The 25021-nt window shown below is 42.7% G+C and overlaps 2 protein-coding genes across 9 annotated transcripts in view; one reads left to right on the top strand and one right to left on the bottom strand.

Moving 5' to 3' along the window:
- Positions 1–25021, top strand: part of LOC122556191 (mediator of RNA polymerase II transcription subunit 12-like protein) — a 609874-nt gene that overhangs the window by 279350 nt on the left and 305503 nt on the right. The window lies entirely within an intron of this gene.
- LOC122556196 (P2Y purinoceptor 14-like) lies at positions 8066–18839 on the bottom strand. The gene is made up of 2 exons (XM_043702741.1): positions 18752–18839; positions 8066–9287 (listed from the first exon to the last, which is right to left on the bottom strand). Exon 2 carries the CDS (start codon positions 9277–9279, stop codon positions 8308–8310), a length of 972 nt encoding a protein of 323 aa, XP_043558676.1. The 5' UTR covers positions 9280–9287; positions 18752–18839; the 3' UTR covers positions 8066–8307.

Genomic DNA, 25021 nt, shown 5'->3' with positions numbered 1-25021 from the left:
AAAGCCCGGCTGTTCAGGTCACCTGTTCAGTGTGGCTCAGTTTGTTTCAGTGCGCTCTTGTGCAGCATCTTGGGATGTGTGACGACATATCATTGAAGGTTTATGGTACAGAAAGAGTTCACTTGGCCTTTCATGTTTACGCCCATCAATAAATAGGCACTCAGCCTCGTCCTACTTTCCAGCGTAAAGACGCTACGTCGATCCTGAGCTGTCATAATGTCAACACATCTCAGTTTAATCTTTTTTAAATGAACATTAAAGAGGTCATTTTCACTCTTCTCAGGAGTGGAAAGCTGACCGGAATAGATCAATCATCGTTATACAATGGGAAGTAAAAATAAGATTGGTGGTATAATGAACCTTTTTATCATCAATTTCCTGCTGCTGTCTCGATTAATGATGTACACGTAATAGCACTCTTTGGTTTGGCTTAATGCACCAAAAACCTCGAAGAACAACTGAGAATGATTTTGTCAATAACTCATTAAATGGTCTCTCTAAACAATGAATTGCTCTGTGCGGATGTTAAAGCAGAAAGTGACGACTTGTCTAGTAGCCGAAAATGTGCTGTTGTGACTTGCAATGAAATTTAGTCTTTAAATCTACTTAAGGGTGACAATTCCCAGAATGGGATTATCTCATCAGATGTAAACACTTTGCGCTGAAATGGTAATGACATGGCTAAATTAATGATGGCACTATTGACTGGCCTCAGTCCTAAAGTATTTTTCATAAGGTAAAAGAGTATCAAAAGCTCCAAAAGGACAATACAACATTCGCATTAATTAACATTTTATCTATGTTGTATTGTCTATTTTCCAGAATTTGTCTTGCTATCGTTTTCCTTCACATTGGGTTCTGCTCTGTTGTGTCAGAGCAGTTGTGTACATTGAGAACAAATGGGAGCACTTGCCCATTTTCTTTTGCTTCTGTTTATGGTGGTTATAGCTTGGTTCTTCCCACCAAACAAGTTGCAACACTCTTTCTGACAGAGTAATCAGGGTAATCGAATTGTCAGCCTGTGTAACGCTGTTCTGAAGTAGAAGACAGCAGACCAGAAAATACTTTTATTCAGCTGTTTAAACCCCCCCCCCACTCCATTTCTCAACCCCATGGACTAGTGAGGAAGTGCCTCTCCATTTGTTAAACTTTTATTTTTATGACTTTAGCAAAACCAAATGTTGTGATGACTTTTGTGCTTTCAGCGAGGTATTTTTATTTTGAGCAATACCTTCTTCAGGGCCAAAGTGAAACTGGTTAGTATTCAGAAAGAGGATTAATTGGTTTTTCCCGGTTATCACAGCTCAAAGTTCCAAGAAATTTCCAAGTGAATGGAGTTTTGAGCAGCAAGGTACCTGCATAACTGTTGTGTTCCAACCTGTCTTGTGGCAGGTAGTTTAAACTTGTACGCGTGCACATACACACTCTCATGCTCTCTCACGCTCTTTCTCTCTCTTCCCCCCCCTCCCTCGCACCCACGCACCCTCGCACCCACGCACTCTCGCACCCACGCACTCTCTTTTTCTCTCTGTCTCTGTCTCTCACAGATCCTTGTCCTGAAGCAGGTCACAGGAATGTTTGTGAACACATTTTACAGTTGGAAGGTGTAACAAGCTGAAGGAAAGAACAGGACACTTTAGATTTGATGAGACTGTCTGCTGCTAGGGTTCCAAAGTCACCCAAGCTGGGGTCAGAGAAAGGAGTACCTGGGGATTCTGCGTCATTGGGACTGAAATTACCCAAGTTGGGCAAAGCTTGCAGCTATGTGCCTTGGTGGCATTACCTGTATCTGGAAATGTCCGATTGAGTGCTTCTAATGCAGAGTCCGACTCAGTGATGACACAATTGATTAGGGAGTGATTAATTTTGCATGATGAAGGCCAATTTGGAAAGGCTGCAGTTGCATGTAGTGCCACATTGTATGGAAATTAATGTGAGTGCTTGTAAACTTTATTAAGCAATTTGTTGTATTGTCCATTTTGAGTGAAACTTGCCTTTTAGTTTGTAATGTCCCTTGCCTGTAATTCATTTTTGAAGCGTGTTAATTAGATTGATACAGTCAACGTTTTAGAAGTGAAATCTTGCCCATTGAATTTCTTTCCAGTGGAATACCTTTAGTTGAACAGTTATCAGCCTCTCTGGGGATTGGACCACAAGACCATTATTATCGAATAATGGGTTTAAGCCATTATTATGAGGGGACGTGATAGCGTGGTCCTTGAAAAGGTGTTTCCACCAGTGAGATATTCTTGAACTAGGGGACACGGTGACAGAATAAAGGAATGCTCATTAAAAACGAAAATGTGAAGGAATTCCTTCTCTGTGAATCTCTGGAATTCTCTGCCTTGGAGAGTTGTGGAAGCTAGATCACCGCAAGTATTTAAAAAGGAAATGGATAGATTCATGAAATATCGAGGAGTTGCGAGGAACTGGCACAAAAAAGGAGTGGAGGTCTGGGATGGATCAGCCGTGATCTTATAAAATGATGGGGTGGGACTTGAGGGGCTGAATGGCCTGGTCCAGCTGATATTTCTTATGCCTTTATGTAAGCCAGAGTTTGATTTCTGTGTTTGTATCGTGCCTTTTCTGATGACGGGACATTTCCAGTAATGAATAAAGTCCTTTTGAAGTATAACTTTTTTGTGTCGGGTCGGAAATTTGGTAACCATTTATACAGTGAGCCCCCACAAAGGGAAAAGTGTTCATCATAGGTAATCTGATGTTGATTGAGAGATAAATATTGGCCAAGATTTTGGGGATAACTCTCTTGTCCTTTGAAAGTAATAGTGCCGTTGGTTCTTGTATACTTACTTGAGAGGTCAGGTAGGACTTTCAGTGAATGCCTCATCTTGTAAAACTTTAGGTCGGTCCTATTTGGAATATGGCGTGCAGTTCCTGTCACCACTTTACCAGAAGGACATGGATGTTTTGGAGAAGGTGCAGAGCAAGTTTACCAGGGCATTTGCTTGGTTTGGAGGGTTTTAGTTATCAGGAGAGGTTGGATAAACCTGGATTGTTGTGAGAAAACAGAACTCACTCACAAATCAATCAGCCTAAGACAGCCTTGGAAACAAGAACAATTTATTACAGCCTTGCAAGGACCGGACGCTTCTGCAATCAAGCAGAAATGTGCGCCAAAACAGAGCCTGTTAGCTTTCTTATTCAGTTTACAAGTTTCGGAATCAACCTTCCCTTTTCCCATCCTATCGTAAGCCGATTACCTCACTTGTTAGTTATTTTTTCTTATCTGGCCATCCTGCTGTCCTTGTCTGCATTCTTTGTTCCTTGTTTGTTACAGCTTGTTCTTTTATCCAGTTTCTCTTATCAAACTAGAAGCTTTATTGTGAAATGCCCCTGCTCTTTCTTTTTGTGGTCAACTACAACACTTTAAAGTTATTTCCTAGCTTAAAACTATTTTCTTGAAAAGACCCTCTATATTCATTAAAGTCTTAGCCTTAAGTATGCTACATGCTACAAGAATTCCACGACCGTTTGTATAATGTTCTCCTTCCCTTCCCCCCACTACACCCCCCTCACCCATCTGCAAAAACAACATTTCTAATCTCCCACAATTGTTTTCACTGGAAAGATGGAGGAAGAGGAGATGACCTGATAGAGGTTCACAAAATTATGAAAGGTGTAGGTAGGGTGGATAGTCGGAGGCTTTTTCTCCGGGTGGAAGGGCCAACTTTAAGAGGGCACAGGTTCGGGGTGAGAGGGGGAAGGTTCAGGGAGGAGTGCAGGGAAAACCTTTCCAGACACCCACCACCCTCTGGGGGGAATGCACTGTCAGTGAAGGTGGAGGAAGCAGGCAAACTAGCTATGTTTCAGGCGAATCTTGATAGAACCATGAACAGGAGGTGAACAGAGAGATATACTCCTTCTATGAGCAATATGTAGCAGGTCTAAATAAGGATTAGGAATCAGTGCAGGCTTGGTGGGCCGAAGGGCCTGTTCCTGTGCTATATTCTATTGTATTGTATCTGAAAAAGCAGCATCTTTGACGGTGTGGTTCTCCTCCAGGAGTGATCTTGAGTGTGGAAGCGTTGAGTTTTTGAGCTTACAAAAAGCCTGACACTCCAGCACTGTCCAGACCAAACTCTGTATCGCAACTCACTGAAGACAAATAGTTGAACAATCAAATCTCAAACAATTAACAGAAACTTTCTCAGCCAGCAACATTACTTCTGTTTTTGAGGTTGCAACTTGTGTGTGAATACAGCGCCACCCTCTGGGAGGTTGTGGTGTGATTGTATTCAGAATCTCAGAATGATCGCTGTGCAGGAGAAAGATATTTCTCTCACTATCTTCAAATGAGCATCATTACCAAGAGCAAATTTCCTGCTGTTCTTCCCCCATGTGCTAGCACATTATTTCTACTGAAATAACCATCAATGCCCTCTCGAATTCCTCTGTTGAATCTGCCTTCATCTCGCTTCCAGGCACTGTCTTTCATACCCCAAATACAGCAAGGCTTGTTTTAACTGGCAGTCTCAATAGACGGCAAAACTTTATATACCTCAAATACCACAAAGTTTACTGTTTTATTCTGTACAATTATTAGTTTTCTAAGTTTATTAGCCTCAATGTTAAAATACTTGTCCTGTCGAATGGCCACATGTAATATCAACAGTTGATTCAATTTAGAGTCTATTTCTCCTCAAATACCATGATCTGCCTCAATGCCCGAGTAGTAAGTTGAGGGTATGAGTGGGGAGTGTCAGTAAGTTTTATTTGAAGCAAAGTTGTATTGTTATTTAAGTGATCTATGCTGTAAATAAAGTATAGCAGTGATGTGTATACTCCTCCCTAATGCTCCTATTATATAGTGTGTGTCTTTGCATTGATTATGTGGACCTCTTGATTATCTGGAATAGTTGATCAACAAACACACTCCTGGTCCCATAGATGCTGCTTTGTACAAAGTTTGCTGTACTGAAAATGTATTCATTTATAATCAACGTGTTATACCACACCTCTGAGATGGGTGGAATTTGACAAGACCATCACTGCTGCAAAATTTTTTTAATACAGTTGGTGCTTATGTATTTTGATGCTGTTTGAATAACGTTGTGTTTCTGGAATCTCACTTTGGTGAGATTTAGGCGCAGGTCCAGCCTGTTCTTGGCCGTTTGTGAGGTTGAAGGTGAGAAAGGATGTGGACTGTTCATGACGGATAGTATCATTCTCAAGCCTATTCCTGTTGTAGCGCATGTCTTCCAACAGTATGGTCCATTTTACCAATTGAGAGCAAGAGTTCCTATTTTTACTTTCTAGTTCCTGGCCCACAATAATCGTAACACTTGGGAGATCAGTAAGCTCAGCATGGACGAAGAATTAATCCTGTGATTGTTTTGAGCCAAGCAGGACTTACTCAGCTCAGTGAATAAAGAGTGTATTCTTTCTCTACTTTTTGCCATTTAATTCTCAGAGCAACACGTTGTTATCTGTGCAATGATTCAATATTATACTCTCAAAATTGAAACTGGTTTCATTGGAGTGAGGTAAGGCTGTCTACTATAGCTATTGCTGTTTAACACTAATATAGAAACCATGATGTAAGAATATTTTTCATTCTTTCATAGATGTGGGTGACCCTGAGTAGGCTAGCATTTATTGTCCATCCCCAATTACTCTGAAAAAGGTGATGATGAGCTGCCATCTTGGATTGTTTTAGTACTTGCAATGTTGATCCACCCACAATGCTGTTCGAGAGGGATTTTAAGGAGTTTGAGCCAGTGACACTGAAGGAACAGTGATACAGTTCCAAGTTAGGATAGTGTATGATTTTGCTAGTTGTGATGATGGTGTCTCCATGTATCTGCTGCCCTTGTCTTCTAGGTAGTGGAGGGCTTAGGTCATAGGAGCCTGGGTGAACTACTGCAATGCCAATAGTAGTCACCACTCAGTGGTGGGTTAAGGAATGAATGTTGAAGGTTGGGCATACAGTGCCAATCAAACAGGCTGCTTGGTCCTGGATGATAGACATCCTTAGAAGAGGATTCTCACAGTAAGGTAACAATCAACTAGGAGAAAGTGAGGACGACAGATGCTGGAGATCAGAGTTGAGTGTGTGGTGCTGGAAAAGCACAGGTCAGGCAGCATCCGAGGAGCAGGAGAATTGACATTTCAGGCCCTTACTGCCTGACCTGATGTACTTTTCCAGCGCCCCACTCTCGACTCTGACCAGTCCAGCATTTGCAGTCCTCACTTTCTTCTGGTCCTTTGCACAACATTAAAAATACATATAAAAGTTTAGAATTTCAAAATTCCAGTCAGAAGTAAGAACATAAAACAGTACAGCACAGAACAGATCCTTCAGCCCTCGATGTTGTGCTGGCCTTCTATCCTACTTGAAGATCAAACTAACCTACATGCCCTTCATTTTACTATCATCCATGTGCCTATCCAAGAGTTGCTTAAATGTCCCTAATGTATCTGACTCTACTACCACTGCTGGCAGTGCATTCCACGCACCCACCACTCTCTGTGTAAAGAACCGACCTCTAACATCTCTCCTAAACCTTTCTCCAATCAACTTAAAGTTATGCCCTTCATGATAGTCATTTCCATGGGAGAAAGTCTCTGGCTATCCACTCTATCTATGCCTCTCATCATCTTGTACACCTCTATCATGTCACTTCTCACCCTTCTTCACTCCTGTGAGAGAAGCCCTAGCTCCCTCAACCTTTCTTCATGAGACATGGCCTCCAGTCCGGGCATCATCCTGGTAAATCTCCTCTGCACTCTCTTCAAAGCTTCCACATCCTTCTTATCATGAGGTGACAAGAACTGAACACAACAACAACAACAACTGAACACCTTGATTTTAGGGTTGAAAGCATGGATGTGAAGAAATTGGGCATTCAAAGTCTGAAAAGTTGTGAAATATGATTTTGGGGAAGGATGGAGAAGGTCAGTCGAAGCAAATGAGACAACAATGAAGAAGTTTTCAGGAAGGTGGAAGAAGAATAATTCGGTGTACAACAGAAAGAAATGGCAGGATTTACAAAATTCTAGGATCGGAGAGCTTGTTGAAGGATATTTCAACATGAGGATGATTAGAGGGATGGATAGATCAAGAAGGGCAGAAAGAGAGAGAGAACGACAATGTTAGGCAACTTCCAATTGAAAATGAGAGGTTCCTGCAGGCAGCTGAAGTGGAAGCCACAGGAAAAGATGAGCAGAGGACCCCATCTTGGCCCCATCACTGTTAGTGACCAAGCAGTGGCCAAAGGGTGTCCCTCACTGCTTGTTGCAGATGCAGTTGCCTGCACACATTTCAGGGTGTTTTAACACAGCAGCATACAGCAGTCAACAATAAAAAAAAATATCTTCAAGGGATCTGTGAGAGGAGGGAAAGCATCAATGCTACAAGTAATCAAATTGCAGAGACATGCAGAGTTCAAACAAAGAAGTGGAAGTTGGAATATTTAATTCAGTGAAAAATTATTAACAAAGTAAAACCATTAAATACATCATCTGAATCAAATCATCTGTATACTGAGGTGAGCGCCTGGCCAAAGTTTTGTCCAGATCCATATTTTCAATCTGCTGTGAAAGGGAGGATATTGAGGAATAGTCCGCAGGGTGCAATGGCTCAGTGTAACCAGCTGAAGCATTAACTTCTGGATGTGTAAATACAGTAAATGATTGCAGTACAGAAACATCATTACAAGGAGCATGAATCAGTGATTTCAGGGGTTTGAATGTTAGTGAGCATCTTGTTAGCTTACCACAGACTCAAAATAATAGAAAATCCAAATATTGCAAGCTGGTTTCTGGTTGCGGCACCTGCAAGGGTTTGATTGTTTTTATCTCACTGCATATTGTCAAACAATAACAATGGTGCTCACACTCTCAGTTGTATTTCACTTCAGGGAAAAGGTTAGTGACCAAACACGTGAGGTTAAATCTTAAGAGAAAGCTAACAGATTAAACTGTTACGAATGTGCAAGTTCAAAGATTCAAAGATGCACTGTTTCCGAAACTTTCCAGCTGCTTTAACATTGCTCTGATATTTGCTATATGTGACCTGTTGCAGGGTAAAGTTAAAAATCTCACAACACCAGGTTATAGTCCAGCAGCTTTTGAAGCGCTGCTTCTTCATCAGGTGGTTATGATGCAGGGTAGGCTTTAATGGACCTGTGTCTGCTGTCTCTCCCATAAGGAACAGTCAAGAGTGTGACATAATATTTGTTGCATGACCTATACCTTGATCAAAGGAGCCAATAGCAAATGATTTAGTTTGTTAGAGTTGTCCTGTTTGGGCACATATATAGTTTTGGCAGTGACTGTTTGTTTCACTTAAGACATTTCTATTTCAAGATCCTGTTGTACTCGCATCTTTTTAAATAACAACTTAGTAAATAGTTTGCACAGCAGGAAGTAGATGACTGGATCGAGGCAAACATTAAATGCACAAAGCAGCTGTGATGCTTCCTTTGCATAATACAGCCTGTTGAATGCTGTACAGTCTATTTTGTTCTTTCGACCCTGATCGTAAGGAAGTCTGATAATTTGATAAGGCACAAAGCAGATGATGAAGACCGCCATAATGCTGAAAATGTTACGATTTACTCTCTTTTTCACATTGCTTGAGTCCTTTTGCACTTTCTGATCGGACCAGTATATCTTGTTTAAGATGGCTGAATAACAGATAATGAGGAGCACAAAGGTGATCCAGAAAATAACTTGGCATTTTAAAACGATGAAATGATGCCAGGTTTTACCCAGCTCACTTTTCAACCTGTAGCACCGTGCGGCGTTATCCTTTGTGGGGGTGTGGTTTGTCAGAATGACATTTGGCAGTGCAAAGCCTGTCATAAATACCCAGCAACCCACACTGACACACTTGGCAAAGGGGACCTTTTGCACAGTCAGATTTCTCATGGGACGCACTATCTTTAGGTACCTGTCGAAGCTGATGAGGCCGAGGAATATGATGCTCAGGTACATGCAGTTGTAGAAGATGACGAGAGTGTAACGACACGCAATTGCTTGCAACTGCCAGGGCCCAAGATGTGAGTCAGACAGGATTTTGAAAGGCAGTGTCATGGTCATTACCAGATCAGTGGTGACAATGTTCTTGAGATAAATGACAAAGCTGGAGTGACTTGGTATATGACAGAAGATCCAGGCAGCCAGTGTGTTCAGCAGTAAGCCTCCAACAAAAACAAAGAAATATAAAACTGGAAGGACCTCCATTGTCACTGTTGGGTTCCGCAAGGTTTTGCAGTCGGTGCTGTTCGAAGAATTACTGCTTGTGGTCATCTTCATTTCTTTTCCTGAAAAATACCATTAATTATGTTTAGTTCAAGATTGTTGCATTTCAACGATATCTGGTATTGAAACATTTAAGAAGATTAGTTACAGCATTTGGCCCAGGAGGTCAGTGTAACTTGTGTTAATCTTAATCTACTTTCTCTGTGTTGCCCTCTCTGCTCTCTGCACTCTGAACTCAGAAGCAATTGCATTATTTTGTCCATGTCTATTGCTATCCTGTGAAATATGTCTGAGTTGATCCATCCTGACAGTCAAAATTCAACTTACATACTATAGTTAATGATGAGATGAGATTTGCAGATGAATTTTCTTCTAAAGAAAAATTAATTATGAATCAACCTGGTAGATGGTATTATACGCCTCTGGAGCAGGTGGGACTTGAACTTGGGCCTCCTGGATCAGTGGTAGATGTACTATCGCTGCACTACATCGTGTAACCTTTTGGGCATTTTCTTTTCATCTTGAAGTGACTTAAAGTTTTTCTACTGGATGTTTTTTATAAAGCCTTGAATGAGAAATTGTCTGGTAATGTATTGTAAATTAATTTGCAGTGCCTGGTTCCTTACCATACAGCGAAACAAAGATTGATAAAAAGAAACAGTCTAGGGAAGGTAGCTATCCCACCCCAACCTCACTTCCCCCATTCACCTCATCCCTGTCAAGACCTGGACAATATTCAGAGACTTCAGCAAATAACATTTGTGACAGTCAAATACCAGGCAATGACCAGCTCAAAAAGGAGAGAATCTAATCATCATCCAACCACTATCAACACCGTGAGGGTTACCAATGACCAGAAGCTGACGTGAGCCAGCTATATCAACACTATGGTCACAAGAGCAGGTCAGATGCTTGGAATCCTGCAGTGAGTAACTCATCCCTGACTCCCCAAAGCATAGTTAAAAATCACACAACATCAGGTTATAGTCCAACAGGTTTCATTGGAAGCACACTAGCTTTCGGAGCGACGCTCCTTCATCAGGTGACTATCACCTGATGAGGGAGCATCACTCCGAAAGCTAGTGTGCTTCCAATTAAACCTGTTGGACTATAACCTGGTGTTGTGTGATTTTTAACTTTGTACACCCCAGTCCAACACCGGCATCTCCAAATCATGATCCCCAAAGCATGTCCAACATCTATAAGGCACAACTTTGGAATGTGATTAAACACTCCCCACTGGATGAGTGCAGCTCTAACAACAACACTCAAGAAGCTTGACACAATCTTGGACAAGGGTTTAGATTAGAGTGATGCTGGAAAAGCACAGCAGGTCAGGCAGCATCTGAGGAGCAGGAAAATCAACGTTTCGGGCAAAAGCCTTTCATCAGGCTTTTGCCCGAAACGTCGATTTTCCTGCTCCTTGGATGCTGCCTAACCTGCTGTGCTTTTCCAGCATCACTCTAACCTAAACTCTGGTTTCCAGCATCTGCAGTCCTCACTTTTGCACAGTCTAAGACAATGCAATCTGCTTTGATTTTTCTTTGATCTGCTCTGATCTTACGTTGAAGCATGTTGTGTAGATATGCCTATTTATAGGAATTGTAATTGATATCAGCTCTTGTTTAAAAGAGGAGAAAGTTGCTGCTTCATCAAGTTAACGCCAAGATTACTATTCTATTGTATTTAAATATTGGTGATATGTAGTAGGAGTAATCTTGGCGTTAACTTGATGAGAGTTAAGACCAGAGTGACAAAGAAAAATCAAAGAACTGCAAATGCTGAAAAACAGAAACAAAATCAGAAATTGCTGGAAAAACTCAGCAGATGGCAGCATCTATTGAGAGAAAGCAGAATTGTGTAAGTGGTCTGGCTGTAAAAATGATGCACTTTCTAGGCTGCTACTTTCACAGCATACGCAAAAATATTTGATGTGATTTTTATTTTGTATTCCCAGTAATTTTGACATGACTACCTGCCTTGCAAATGTGTCAGCTACTTAGAAATATCTGGAAACTTTTCATGAAATGTGCAGCACTCTAACAGTCATTAGACCAAGAATGTGATAAACAACTGTCAATCAAAAATGTATTTTCTTTATTCAGGGGATGTGGGCATGCCTGTCTCAGATGCTATTTATTGCAGGGTTTATGCCCGGAACATCGATTATCTTGCTCCTCAGATGCTGTCTGACCTGCTGTGCTTTTCCTGCGCCACACGTTTCAGCTGTGTGAGCATGTGTCAAACTTATCAATTTCCCTTCCAATTTCTACCCTGCTCTCACATTTACCGGGTCATTCTCTAACACCTCCCTTTCCTTCCTCAACATTTCTGTTTCCATTGCTGGGGATAGGCTGGCCACTAATATCCACTGCAAACTCACCAACTCACACAGTTAACGTGACTACACATCCTCACACCCTGCTTCCTGTAGAGGCTCGGTTCCATTCTTTGAGTTTCTCCATCTGTTCCGATGATGCCAAGTTCTGCAGTGACGGGGGGGGGGGGGGGGGGAGCAAAATGTCCACCTTCCTCCTCAACTGTCTTCCCACCTCTGTGGTTGACAGGGCTCCTCGAGCAATTCATTTCCCACTCTTTGGCCATTGCTTCCCTCCCTTCCCAGAACAGCGATAGGATGCCCTTGTGATGATACAGCAGCCAGTGCTTTTCTGATGAAACTATTGTCTACAATTCTGTACAGTTGTTTTATTGCACTTTCTCCCTCAATGCCAGTGACACAAGAAATGGCTGCTTTTCACCCCAAGAACAGCTCCATTTTCCAAACCAAACTGAAGCTCAATTTTTCAGATCATTTGGTTCTGTCTCTGTCTGTCTCTGTCTGTCTCTGTCTGTCTCTGTCTGTCTCTGTCTGTCTCTGTCTGTCTCTGTCTGTCTCTGTCTGCCTCTGTCTGCCTCTGTCTGTCTCTGTCTGTCTCTGTCTGTCTCTGTCTGTCTCTGTCTGTCTCTGTCTGTCTCTGTCTGTCTCTGTCTGTCTCTGTCTGTCTCTGTCTGTCTCTGTCTGTCTCTGTCTGTCTCTGTCTGTCTCTGTCTGTCTCTGTCTGTCTCTGTCTGTCTCTGTCTGTCTCTGTCTGTCTCTGTCTGTCTCTGTCTGTCTCTGTCTGTCTCTGTCTGTCTCTGTCTGTCTCTGTCTGTCTCTGTCTGTCTCTGTCTGTCTCTGTCTGTCTCTGTCTGTCTCTGTCTGTCTCTGTCTGTCTCTGTCTGTCTCTGTCTGTCTCTGTCTGTCTCTGTCTGTCTCTGTCTGTCTCTGTCTGTCTCTGTCTGTCTCTGTCTGTCTCTGTCTGTCTCTGTCTGTCTCTGTCTGTCTCTGTCTGTCTCTGTCTGTCTCTGTCTGTCTCTGTCTGTCTCTGTCTGTCTCTGTCTGTCTCTGTCTGTCTCTGTCTGTCTCTGTCTGTCTCTGTCTGTCTCTGTCTGTCTCTGTCTGTCTCTGTCTGTCTCTGTCTGTCTCTGTCTGTCTCTGTCTGTCTCTGTCTGTCTCTGTCTGTCTCTGTCTGTCTCTGTCTGTCTCTGTCTGTCTCTGTCTGTCTCTGTCTGTCTCTGTCTGTCTCTGTCTGTCTCTGTCTGTCTCTGTCTGTCTCTGTCTGTCTCTGTCTGTCTCTGTCTGTCTCTGTCTGTCTCTGTCTGTCTCTGTCTGTCTCTGTCTGTCTCTGTCTGTCTCTGTCTGTCTCTGTCTGTCTCTGTCTGTCTCTGTCTGTCTCTGTCTGTCTCTGTCTGTCTCTGTCTGTCTCTGTCTGTCTCTGTCTGTCTCTGTCTGTCTCTGTCTGTCTCTGTCTGTCTCTGTCTGTCTCTGTCTGTCTCTGTCTGTCTCTGTCTGTCTCTGTCTGTCTCTGTCTGTCTCTGTCTGTCTCTGTCTGTCTCTGTCTGTCTCTGTCTGTCTCTGTCTGTCTCTGTCTGTCTCTGTCTGTCTCTGTCTGTCTCTGTCTGTCTCTGTCTGTCTCTGTCTGTCTCTGTCTGTCTCTGTCTGTCTCTGTCTGTCTCTGTCTGTCTCTGTCTGTCTCTGTCTGTCTCTGTCTGTCTCTGTCTGTCTCTGTCTGTCTCTGTCTGTCTCTGTCTGTCTCTGTCTGTCTCTGTCTGTCTCTGTCTGTCTCTGTCTGTCTCTGTCTGTCTCTGTCTGTCTCTGTCTGTCTCTGTCTGTCTCTGTCTGTCTCTGTCTGTCTCTGTCTGTCTCTGTCTGTCTCTGTCTGTCTCTGTCTGTCTCTGTCTGTCTCTGTCTGTCTCTGTCTGTCTCTGTCTGTCTCTGTCTGTCTCTGTCTGTCTCTGTCTGTCTCTGTCTGTCTCTGTCTGTCTCTGTCTGTCTCTGTCTGTCTCTGTCTGTCTCTGTCTGTCTCTGTCTGTCTCTGTCTGTCTCTGTCTGTCTCTGTCTGTCTCTGTCTGTCTCTGTCTGTCTCTGTCTGTCTCTGTCTGTCTCTGTCTGTCTCTGTCTGTCTCTGTCTGTCTCTGTCTGTCTCTGTCTGTCTCTGTCTGTCTCTGTCTGTCTCTGTCTGTCTCTGTCTGTCTCTGTCTGTCTCTGTCTGTCTCTGTCTGTCTCTGTCTGTCTCTGTCTGTCTCTGTCTGTCTCTGTCTGTCTCTGTCTGTCTCTGTCTGTCTCTGTCTGTCTCTGTCTGTCTCTGTCTGTCTCTGTCTGTCTCTGTCTGTCTCTGTCTGTCTCTGTCTGTCTCTGTCTGTCTCTGTCTGTCTCTGTCTGTCTCTGTCTGTCTCTGTCTGTCTCTGTCTGTCTCTGTCTGTCTCTGTCTGTCTCTGTCTGTCTCTGTCTGTCTCTGTCTGTCTCTGTCTGTCTCTGTCTGTCTCTGTCTGTCTCTGTCTGTCTCTGTCTGTCTCTGTCTGTCTCTGTCTGTCTCTGTCTGTCTCTGTCTGTCTCTGTCTGTCTCTGTCTGTCTCTGTCTGTCTCTGTCTGTCTCTGTCTGTCTCTGTCTGTCTCTGTCTGTCTCTGTCTGTCTCTGTCTGTCTCTGTCTGTCTCTGTCTGTCTCTGTCTGTCTCTGTCTGTCTCTGTCTGTCTCTGTCTGTCTCTGTCTGTCTCTGTCTGTCTCTGTCTGTCTCTGTCTGTCTCTGTCTGTCTCTGTCTGTCTCTGTCTGTCTCTGTCTGTCTCTGTCTGTCTCTGTCTGTCTCTGTCTGTCTCTGTCTGTCTCTGTCTGTCTCTGTCTGTCTCTGTCTGTCTCTGTCTGTCTCTGTCTGTCTCTGTCTGTCTCTGTCTGTCTCTGTCTGTCTCTGTCTGTCTCTGTCTGTCTCTGTCTGTCTCTGTCTGTCTCTGTCTGTCTCTGTCTGTCTCTGTCTGTCTCTGTCTGTCTCTGTCTGTCTCTGTCTGTCTCTGTCTGTCTCTGTCTGTCTCTGTCTGTCTCTGTCTGTCTCTGTCTGTCTCTGTCTGTCTCTGTCTGTCTCTGTCTGTCTCTGTCTGTCTCTGTCTGTCTCTGTCTGTCTCTGTCTGTCTCTGTCTGTCTCTGTCTGTCTCTGTCTGTCTCTGTCTGTCTCTGTCTGTCTCTGTCTGTCTCTGTCTGTCTCTGTCTGTCTCTGTCTGTCTCTGTCTGTCTCTGTCTGTCTCTGTCTGTCTCTGTCTGTCTCTGTCTGTCTCTGTCTGTCTCTGTCTGTCTCTGTCTGTCTCTGTCTGTCTCTGTCTGTCTCTGTCTGTCTCTGTCTGTCTCTGTCTGTCTCTGTCTGTCTCTGTCTGTCTCTGTCTGTCTCTGTCTGTCTCTGTCTGTCTCTGTCTGTCTCTGTCTGTCTCTGTCTGTCTCTGTCTGTCTCTGTCTGTCTCTGTCTGTCTCTGTCTGTCTCTGTCTGTCTCTGTCTGTCTCTGTCTGTCTCTGTCTGTCTCTGTCTGTCTCTGTCTGTCTCTGTCTGTCTCTGTCTGTCTCTGTCTGTCTCTGTCTGTCTCTGTCTGTCTCTGTCTGTCTCTGTCTGTCTCTGTCTGTCTCTGTCTGTCTCTGTCTGTCTCTGTCTGTCTCTGTCTGTCTCTGTCTGTCTCTGTCTGTCTCTGTCTGTCTCTGTCTGTCTCTGTCTGTCTCTGTCTGTCTCTGTCTGTCTCTGTCTGTCTCTGTCTGTCTCTGTCTGTCTCTGTCTGTCTCTGTCTGTCTCTGTCTGTCTCTGTCTGTCTCTGTCTGTCTCTGTCTGTCTCTGTCTGTCTCTGTCTGTCTCTGTCTGTCTCTGTCTGTCTCTGTCTGTCTCTGTCTGTCTCTGTCTGTCTCTGTCTGTCTCTGTCTGTCTCTGTCTGTCTCTGTCTGTCTCTGTCTGTCTCTGTCTGTCTCTGTCTGTCTCTGTCTGTCTCTGTCTGTCTCTGTCTGTCTCTGTCTGTCTCTGTCTGTCTCTGTCTGTCTCTGTCTGTCTCTGTCTGTCTCTGTCTGTCTCTGTCTGTCTCTGTCTGTCTCTGTCTGTCTCTGTCTGTCTCTGTCTGTCTCTGTCTGTCTCTGTCTGTCTCTGTCTGCCGTCTCTCTCTCACACACTCTCCGTCTCTCTCTCACACACTCTCCGTCTCTCTCTCACACACTCTCCGTCTCTCTCTCACACACTCTCCGTCTCTCTCACACACTCTCCGTCTCTCTCACACACTCACTCATGGGGCAAAATACGGACTTGGATTGAAAATTGGTTGGCTGACAGGAAACAAAGAGTAGTGATAAACAGCTCCCTTTCGGAATGGCAGGCGGTGACCAGTGGGGTACCACAGGGATCAGTACACATTATACATTTTTACAATATACATTAATGATATAGATGATGGTATTAAAAGTAATATCAGCAAATTTGCTGATGATACAAAGCTGGGTGGCAGGATGAAATGTGAGGAGGATGTTAGGAGAGTACAGGGTGACCTGGACAGGCTAGGTGAGTGGACGGATGCATGGCAGATGCAGTTTAATGTGGATAAATGTGTGGTTATCCACTTAGGTGGCAAGAACAGGAAGGCAGATTACTACCTCAATGGAATCAATTTATGTAAAGGGGCAGTACAACGAGATCTGGGTGTTCTTTTACATCAGTCAATGAAGGTAAGCATGCAGGTACTGCAAGCAGTGAAGAAAGCTAATAGCATGCTGGCCTTCATAACAAGAGGAATTGAGTATAGAAGCAAAGAGGCTCTTCTGCAGCTGTACAGTGCCCTGGTGAGCCTGCACCTGGAGTATTGTGTGCAGTTTTGGTCTCCAAATTTGAGGAAAGACATTCTGGCTATTGAGGGAGTGCAGCATAGATTCACTAGGTCAATTCCCGGAATGATGGGACTATCTTATATTGAAAGATTGGAGCGACTGGGCTTGTGTGTGCTTGAGTTTAGAAGGCTGAGAGGGGATCTGATTGAGACATATAAGATTATTAAAGGATTGGACACTCTGGAGGCAGGAAGCATGTTTCCGCTGATGGGTGAGTCCCGAACCAGAAGACACAGTTTAAAAATACGGGGTCGGTCACTTAGAACAGAGTTGAGGAGAGAGTTTTCACCCAGAGAGTGGTGGGTGTATGGAATGCTCTGCCCCAGAAGGCTGTGGAGGTCAAGTCTCTGGATACTTTCAAGGAAGAGTTGGATAGAGCTCCTAAGGATAGTGGAATCAATGGTTATGGGGATAAGGCAGGAACAGGATACTGATTGAGGATGATCAGCCATGATCATAATGAATGCTGATGCTGGCTCAAAAGGCAGAATGGCTTACTCCTGCACCAAGTGTCTATTATCCCTCTGCCTCTCTCTGTCTCTCTTTCACACTCTCGCTCTCACACACTTCAACATCATTTACTCTGCTCAGTTGCACCACAGCCTTATAATGTGCTGGCTTATCTAATGCCCTGAATAAAGAGGGAGTGCTGGTTGAGAAAGCCGAATGCTGTAAATCTGAAGGAAAAACAAACCACAGGTCTGTTCCAGTGCTGCTGAGCTACTGTCCTACAGAGGGTACTGTCTTCTCAATGTTGATGTGGAGGGTGCCAGGGTTGGACAAGGTCAGGTGTCACAGGACACCAGGTTAAAATCCAACAAGCCACCTGATGAGAAGGAGCAGCCTTCTGAAAGCCTATGATTTCAAATAGACCTGTTGGACTATAACCTGGTGTGGTGTGACCTCTGACTTTCTCAACTTTAATGCAATTAACCAATCTGAATTTGTCAAGTTTACTGTAAAGAAGTGTTTAAAAATAACTGTTAACCACATGTGAAACCTCAAGTGATGATCTTGTTCCAAAGAAATATTGACCCACTAAACTCAATAAGATGGAGAATCTGTTAATATGAAATTCTGTCAAATATGTTCATGTGTTGAAATGCCAAAGACATAATTTTTATTAAACATAAATAAGAGCGGAAATTATTTTAAAAATGTTGCAGTGGACTGGTGAGTTTGAGAACAGGCCAATGTCTGATCACTTAGTATGTAAAAGGCACAGAGGCACTGAATCTGCATATCGGACTATGGCTGTTAATTCAGAGAAGCTCAGAGCAACTTTCCTGAGAATTGTGCTTTCAAAGGTCTTCAAATTTACTGCACCCTTGTTCAGACTGAGCCATGATGAACATGGACAGAACCGACATAGGAATCAATCAGGTTGTCCAATGCTTGTCTGGCAACTGGGCAACCTGTTCCCAGTTCCAACCACAATCCTTCGATTGCACATTCTGTTAGTTTGGAAACTTATGGCTGTTATGGAATTTGTAGTTTCATTGGCTGAAATCTTTACACAGCCTGCATATTGAGTTTTTACCTTCTGATACTTTCTAATGACAATATAAAATGCTCTTTAAAGTGAATGTTTCCAATTCCTATTTCAAACCTCAAAATAAAATAAACTTTAGAAAAGCTCAGACTTTTCCTTTTATGTTACAGGTTTCCTACCTACTTCAGTGTAACTTGTATCCGACTTTGCTCTTATAAAATCCATTGAATCCCTAAAGTGTGGAAGCAGGCCATTCAGTTCATCAAGTCCACACAGACCATCCAAAAAGCATCCCACCCAGACCCACACCCCCACCCTATCCCTGTGACCCCACATCTCCCATGGTTAATCCACCTAGCCTGCACGTGCCTGGACACTATCGGCAACTTAGCATTGCCTAACTTGCACATCTTTGGACCCTCGTGCAGTGCTTTCTCCATTTCTAAACTGAAACTGCAATACAATGATGAGAGTGACTTCCTTTAATTATATGCTTCTGTTTTATTGTTTGCTTCTTAATGTAAATTTTTGTTGTTGGCTTTTTGAATACTAACTTTTGAGAATAAATTTAGATAATATTTAGAGGATAGTATTTTAGTCATTCCGACACATTGCTCTTGAGCCTCAGAACATGACACTCCTAGTCCCTGCCACTTCAACCTTTCCTTATCTATATTGTTGGGAGTTATGATGAAACATTTCACTTTAAATGTTTGTTATTACTTGATTTCTTTCGCTTTCAAGTGTTGACCAATCTCTGTCATTTCAGCGTGTTACTATTATAGTACACCAACTTTGGTCTTCCATTATTGTAATGATACAAAATAGCCACTCTGTCTTTTTTAATTCATAGGAAAAAGTTGAAAATAAGGACTTACTTGGAATCACCTAAGGTTTTGATGTTTCCACTCTGTCTCGATGTTAATCCTTTGGACAATATCGTCAGCGTGCGATTCTAACACTGAGTCCAATGCCACTGAAGTCGAAATTTAAGTGAAAGAAAGAAGTGATAGTTGCACAATATGAAGCCGTTGCACAAGTTTGCTGCTATGTGGAATAACTGAGCTGTGTAAACTGATGGTAGGAGACAAGTATCTATCAATCAGGACTGCTGATCCTCCGTTGTCATACCTTTTCAGGAAGTTACAACTTCCTTTATTATAATTTCTTGATAATGTAGAAATTTGTCATAAGTGACATGAAGTTGAAGTTTCTCATCTCATGCTTCTGGAGAATGCAAAACAAGATGTTTTAACTTGGTGACTCTTTCATTTACAATCTTGAACAGGGCCATTTCTACACAAATGCAAATACTTTGTTTAAGAAGGGATGTAAGGAGAAACCTCAGAACTATATACCTGTGAGCCTGACTTCTGTGGTGGTTAAGTTGTTGGAGGTGATCCTGACAGATAGGATGTATATGCACTTGGAGAGGCAAGGAATGCCTCAGGGTTAGTCAGCGTGGTTTTGTGCGAGGGAAATCATGTCTCATAAACTTGATGATTGAGTTTTTTGGAGAAGTAACGAAACAGATTGTTGAGGGCAGAGCAGTAAATGTTGTTTACTTGGACTTTAGTAAAGCCTTTGACAAGGTTCTGCGTGGTAGACTAAACTTAGATCATGTGATTCAGAGTGAGCTTATTCGATACAAAATTGGCTTAACAGCAGGAGACAGAGTGTTGATGAAGGGTTGCTTTTTGGACTGGAGGCCTATTGCCAGAGGTGTTCCAAAGGGTCCACTTTTGTTTTGTCATTTATATAAAAGATTTAGATGAGAATATAGAAGGTACAGTTAGTAAGTTTGCAGATGATGCCAAGCTTGGTGATATGATGGACATTGACAAAGGTTGTCTAAGATTAAAATGAGATCTTGATCAATTGGGTCAATGGGTGAAAAGTGACAGATAGAGTTTAATTTGGATAAGTGTAGGATATTGCATTGTGGGAAAACAAACAAAAATAGTACTTATACAGTTAATGTAGGGCCTTAGGTAGAGTTGTAGAACAGAGTGACCTAGGGGTTTAGATACATAATTCTTTGAAGTTTGCATCACATATAGACAGGGTGGTTAAGAAGGATTTAGCATGCTTGCCTTCATTGCTCAGACCATTGAGTATAGAAGATGGGATGTCATGTTGAGGTTGTACAAGACATTGGTGAGGTCTCTTCTGGAATACTGTGTCCAGTTCCAGTCACCCTGTTATACGAAGGATATTATTAAGCTGGAAAGGGTTCAGAAAGGATTTACCAGGATGTTGCTGGGAACGGAGGGTTTGAATGATGGAGAGGCTGGAACGTTTTTCACTGAAGCATAGGAGGTTGAGAGGTGACCTGAATAAAGATTTATAAAATCGTGAGTGGTATAGATAAGGTGAATGACAGGTGTCTTTTCTGTAGGGTGGGGGATTTCAAGACTAGCGGGAATATTTTTAAGGTGAGAGAAGGATTTATAAAAGTCAGGAGAGGCGACTTCTTTCCTTTACACAGTGGATGGCTTGTATGTGGAATTAACTACCAGAGGAAGTGGTGTATGTAGGTACAGTTGAACTTTAAAAAGACATTTAGATAAGTACATGAATAAGAAGTGTTTGGAGGAATATGGGCCAAGTGCAGGCAGGTGGGACTAGTTTAGATTGGTCGGCATGGACTGGATAGACTGAAGAGTCTGTATGACTCAAAGTCCCTCTAATAAGGAACAGGACTAGGCCACTCAGCCCTTCAAGCCTGCCATCCCATTCAGTAGCTCTACATTTCAGCACACCCCTGATACTTTTTCATCCCCTTGGTGATCAAGAAATCTATTTATCTCTGTTTTTAAAATATTTAAAGGTTCTCCATTGACTGCCTTTGGAGGAAGGGAATTTTAAAGATTCTCAATCCTTTGAGAGACAAAAATGTTTCCTCATCTTTGATTTAATTGGTAAACACCTTTCTGTACTATGACCCTGTGTTCTAGATTCTTCCATGAGAGGAAGCATCCTTTCCACATCTATCCGGTCAAGTCCCCTCAGGATCTTGTATGTTTCAATGAAGTCACTTCGGAGTCTTTTAAACTCCAAATGATCCAGGGCCTAACCTGTCTAGCCTTTCCTTATATGGCAATCTGCTCATTCCAGGTATTAGTCCAGTAAACCTTCTCTGAACTGCTTCCAATGCACCACCGTCCTTCTATATGTACGGTGGCCTGCACTGTACACAGTCCTCCAGATGAGGTCTGACCAGTACCCTGTATAATTGAAGGATAATCTCCCTACTCTTCCATTCAGTCCCCCTTACAAAAAGAACAGCAATTTATTAGCTTTCCAGATTACTTGCTGAACCAGCATACAAACCATATCCCAGATCTTTGCTCCCTCACCTAACCTATATATAACCCTTTTTAAGGGGAGATTCTTATGTCTTCACAGCACATTTTTCTAGTTGGCTTTGTGTTATTGGAAGATTAGCTACCATCTATAGCTTAATTGAAATCATTTGTATAAATTGTAAAGAGTTGAGATTCCAGTGACCCCTATGGACACCACTCATGACATTCTGCCAGCTTCAAAAGCTTACTGACTGCATTCCTACTGACTGCATCTGTTAACCAGCTAATCTTCTATCCCCACCACTATGTTACTCCCCTACACCATGAGCTTTTATTTTTCCACAATGACATTTATTGTAGCACTCAAATGATTTCTGGAAATCTAAGTATAATGCATCCACCGGTTCCCTCTTATCTACAATATAAGCTATATCAAAGAATCCAATCAGTTAATTAAAATGATTTTCCTTTGACAAGGCTATGTTGGCTCGACCTGGTTACCTTGAACTTATCCAAGTGACCCGCTAGAACATTTTTAATAATAGCTTCTAACATTTTCCCTATGGCAGACATTAGGCTATCTCTCCTTTGATTTCCTGCTTTCTGCCTTTTTACTTTTTTTAATAACGGAGTTACAGTAGCTATTTTTCTCAGCCAAAGGACTCCTCCCTGAATTATGAGTTTTGTAAACTTAAGACCGATGCATCATCGATTTCACTGCTAATTCTTTTAACACCCTCTGCACCAACCCTCTCGTCCTGAGTTGGTTGCAATTCCAAAAGTTTCCTCAGTACTGCTTTCCTAATAATTGTAACTTTCTTGAGTTCCTCTCTCCCTTTAAATTCCTGATTTGGAGTAGGTTGTTACTTCTATGCTGTCTAACGAAAACTGATACAAATCTCTCTGTCCTTTGATACTCATTCTCCAGACTCTCTTGCTGTAGGACCAGCACTTACATACTTGAACATGCAGGAGAATCTGAGGACTGCAGATTCTGGAGATCAGAGTCGAGTGTGTGTTGTTGGAAAAGCACAGCAGGTCATTCAGCATCCGAGGAGCAGGAGAATCAATGTTTCGGACATAAGCCCTTCATCAGGAATGTGGCGGGGCGAGGGGGCTGAGAGATAAGTAGGAGATTGTGGGTGGGGTGAGGTAGTTGGGAAGGTGATGGGTGGGGGGTGATGGTGATAGATTGGAGGGGAGGATGGAGTGGATAAATGGGAAGGAAGATGGACAGGTAGGACAGTACAAGAAGGTGGTGCTGAGTTGAAGGGTTGTATCTGGGAAGAGGTGTAGGGAGGAGAGATGAGGAAACTGGTGAAATCGACATTGATGCTGTGTGGAATATGCAGCTAATCTGATTTGAGTTAAAGGGCTACTCCTTTGGTGCTGAGTGCTCACACTAATAATGTAGCCTTTGGCTCCTTTACCAATGTTACCTTTGGATTAAGAGTAAAAAAAATGGTGTCAATATGCTTTACAGATGTAGAACTTAGTGGACTGCTCGTTAATTTCTAGGAATGTAACTCCTCAAGAAAAAAACATTAGTTATGGGAGGATTATTCCTAAATTTCTTAAGATTTTTTTCTTTGTCCAGTCATTGAAACTTGTCACTGAGGCTAAGTAACAGATTTGTGCCCTCGAGATGTTCTGTAACAGCCAGTAAAGTACTTTTAGGATATAGTCACTGTTACAATGCAGGGAATGCGGCAGTCATTATAGTAATGGCCAGGTAATCTGTTTTTAGTCATGATGAGGAGGTGCCGGTGTTGGACTGGGGTGAACAAGGTCAGAAGTCACACACCAGGTTAAGGTCCAACAGGTTTATTTGAAATGGCAAGATCTTCGACTGCTGCCCAGGCATCAGAAGTGAAGAGAAGCACTCAGGCGCAGAATTTACAATCCGGTCAGAAGATAAAACAAATGAACCCTCCCAGTTGGGGAACGCTTCATCGGTGAAGGACATTCAGCTTCAGATCTGCGGGTAAGCATCCTCCAAAGTGGCCTTCGAGATATGCAACAATGCAGAATTGCCAAGCAGAAACTGATAGCCAAGTTTCATACCCATGAAAATGGCCTCAACCGTGACCTTGGGTTCATGTCGCACTACATGTAACCCCACCATACTGTTCTGTATCTGTAAAATCTTCCTTGCTGTCTTGTTTTGACAGAACCACCATGGTGACTTGTCATGATCTCTCTCCTTTAATTAGTGTGTATAATTTTGGATTACTTGTTCCTTGGGTTAGACTCTCAGCATGCAACATTATACCTATCATCTTATTAGTCATTTGGTTTGTCTCCAGCACTACCTTATTTTTAATGTTTTATAATTATCTCTCTGCCTCAATTAATCGGAGTATCGGTCATCCCTTCACCTGCTTTTCAGTTGCTGTACTTTACTCACACCATCTGACACTTTGGATCACCTGCAGAGACCTATCATTCAGCCTGGCACCACTCCACTCGGATCATTTGTATGATAGAATCAAAATCCCTACAGTGTGGAAACAGGCCGTTTAGCCTGACAAGTCCATACGATCCCTCCGGAGAGTAACCCACCCAGACTCGATTACCCTATATTTACCCTGAACAATGCACCTAATCTACACATCCCTGAACATTACAGGCAATTTAACATGGCCATTTCACCTAACCTGTACATCTTTAGATCGTGGGAGACAAACCACATCACCGGAGGAAACCCTTGCAGACACGGGGAGAATGTGCAAACACCACACAAACAGTTGCCTAAGGCTGGAATCGAACCCAGGTCCCTGGTGCTCTGAGGCAGCAGTGCTAACCACTGAGCCACAATGCCGCCTTGATCGTGTGATCTCTCTGATTATAAATTCTGTGCCTGAGTGCTTCCTTTCAATTCACATGATGAAGAGGCAGTGATTTGAAAACTTGTGATTTCAAATTAATGTCTTGGACTATAACTTCTATTATGGACTAGGCCAGACCACTCAAAACCTTCTTGAGTAGGCAACCCAGGCCATAACTTTGCAATTTGTTTTGGTAAGTGTACAGTGAGAATTACTCCGAGTAAGCTAGCTAGGTTGACTACTAGGTTTTAAAATGGACAGAAATGTATTCACAAAATTAGACAAAGAAATACAAAGAACAGAATAAAGAACCCCTACAGAACTCAGTCTGACTTAATTATGCTGTTCCGAATGTACACAACAGTCCCAATAAGCAAACCCCCTTAAAATACAGTTACAAAATGGAACAGATGCTTACAGGTTGAAGTTAGAATGGCAGAAAGAGAGAGAGTTTCCACACAGCTTACTGTTGAACTCCTAACTGGTTCTGGACTGAACAGCACAGCTAGACAGCTGACCACTCCCCTTTCATTATACAAGTCACTTCTAAAACATGACTGCTTTGGCCTGAAGTCTCATCTGTTTACATATAAATAGAAAGACCTGTCAGTACCCTTTAATCTCTGTACCAAACCAGTCTAATTGGCACTGGACGCATTTATGACCCCTCTGAAACAAACCAAGGACATACTATCCTTGAGAAAAGGAACAGCTTTCAGAAAAAAGGAACCAGCTTTGTGACGCCTTGTGTCGTATGATGTCTGACCTTTGTTTTAGTGATCTTGAGTAAAGGATAAATTGCTGTAAAAAGTGGTTTTCTTGAATTTTATTTCCTTGTCATTCATCAGGACAATTTATAAAAATGCCAATATAAAGAAGAACAATGAGTTTATTCTGTATATAAGAAGAATCCGTTTATGGCTAGCGTATGCAGATTTGGCAGAGGTGTTGCAACAGACAATGTACCAGTTTGGTGATGACTGATAGTTAACTGACGAGCTCTGGTTAACTT

Source organism: Chiloscyllium plagiosum, chromosome 13 (genome assembly GCF_004010195.1).
Source record: "Chiloscyllium plagiosum isolate BGI_BamShark_2017 chromosome 13, ASM401019v2, whole genome shotgun sequence".
Classification (NCBI taxonomy): domain Eukaryota; kingdom Metazoa; phylum Chordata; class Chondrichthyes; order Orectolobiformes; family Hemiscylliidae; genus Chiloscyllium; species Chiloscyllium plagiosum.
The sequence above is the reverse complement of the archived record's forward strand: the minus strand, read 5'-3'. Positions and strand labels throughout refer to the sequence as shown.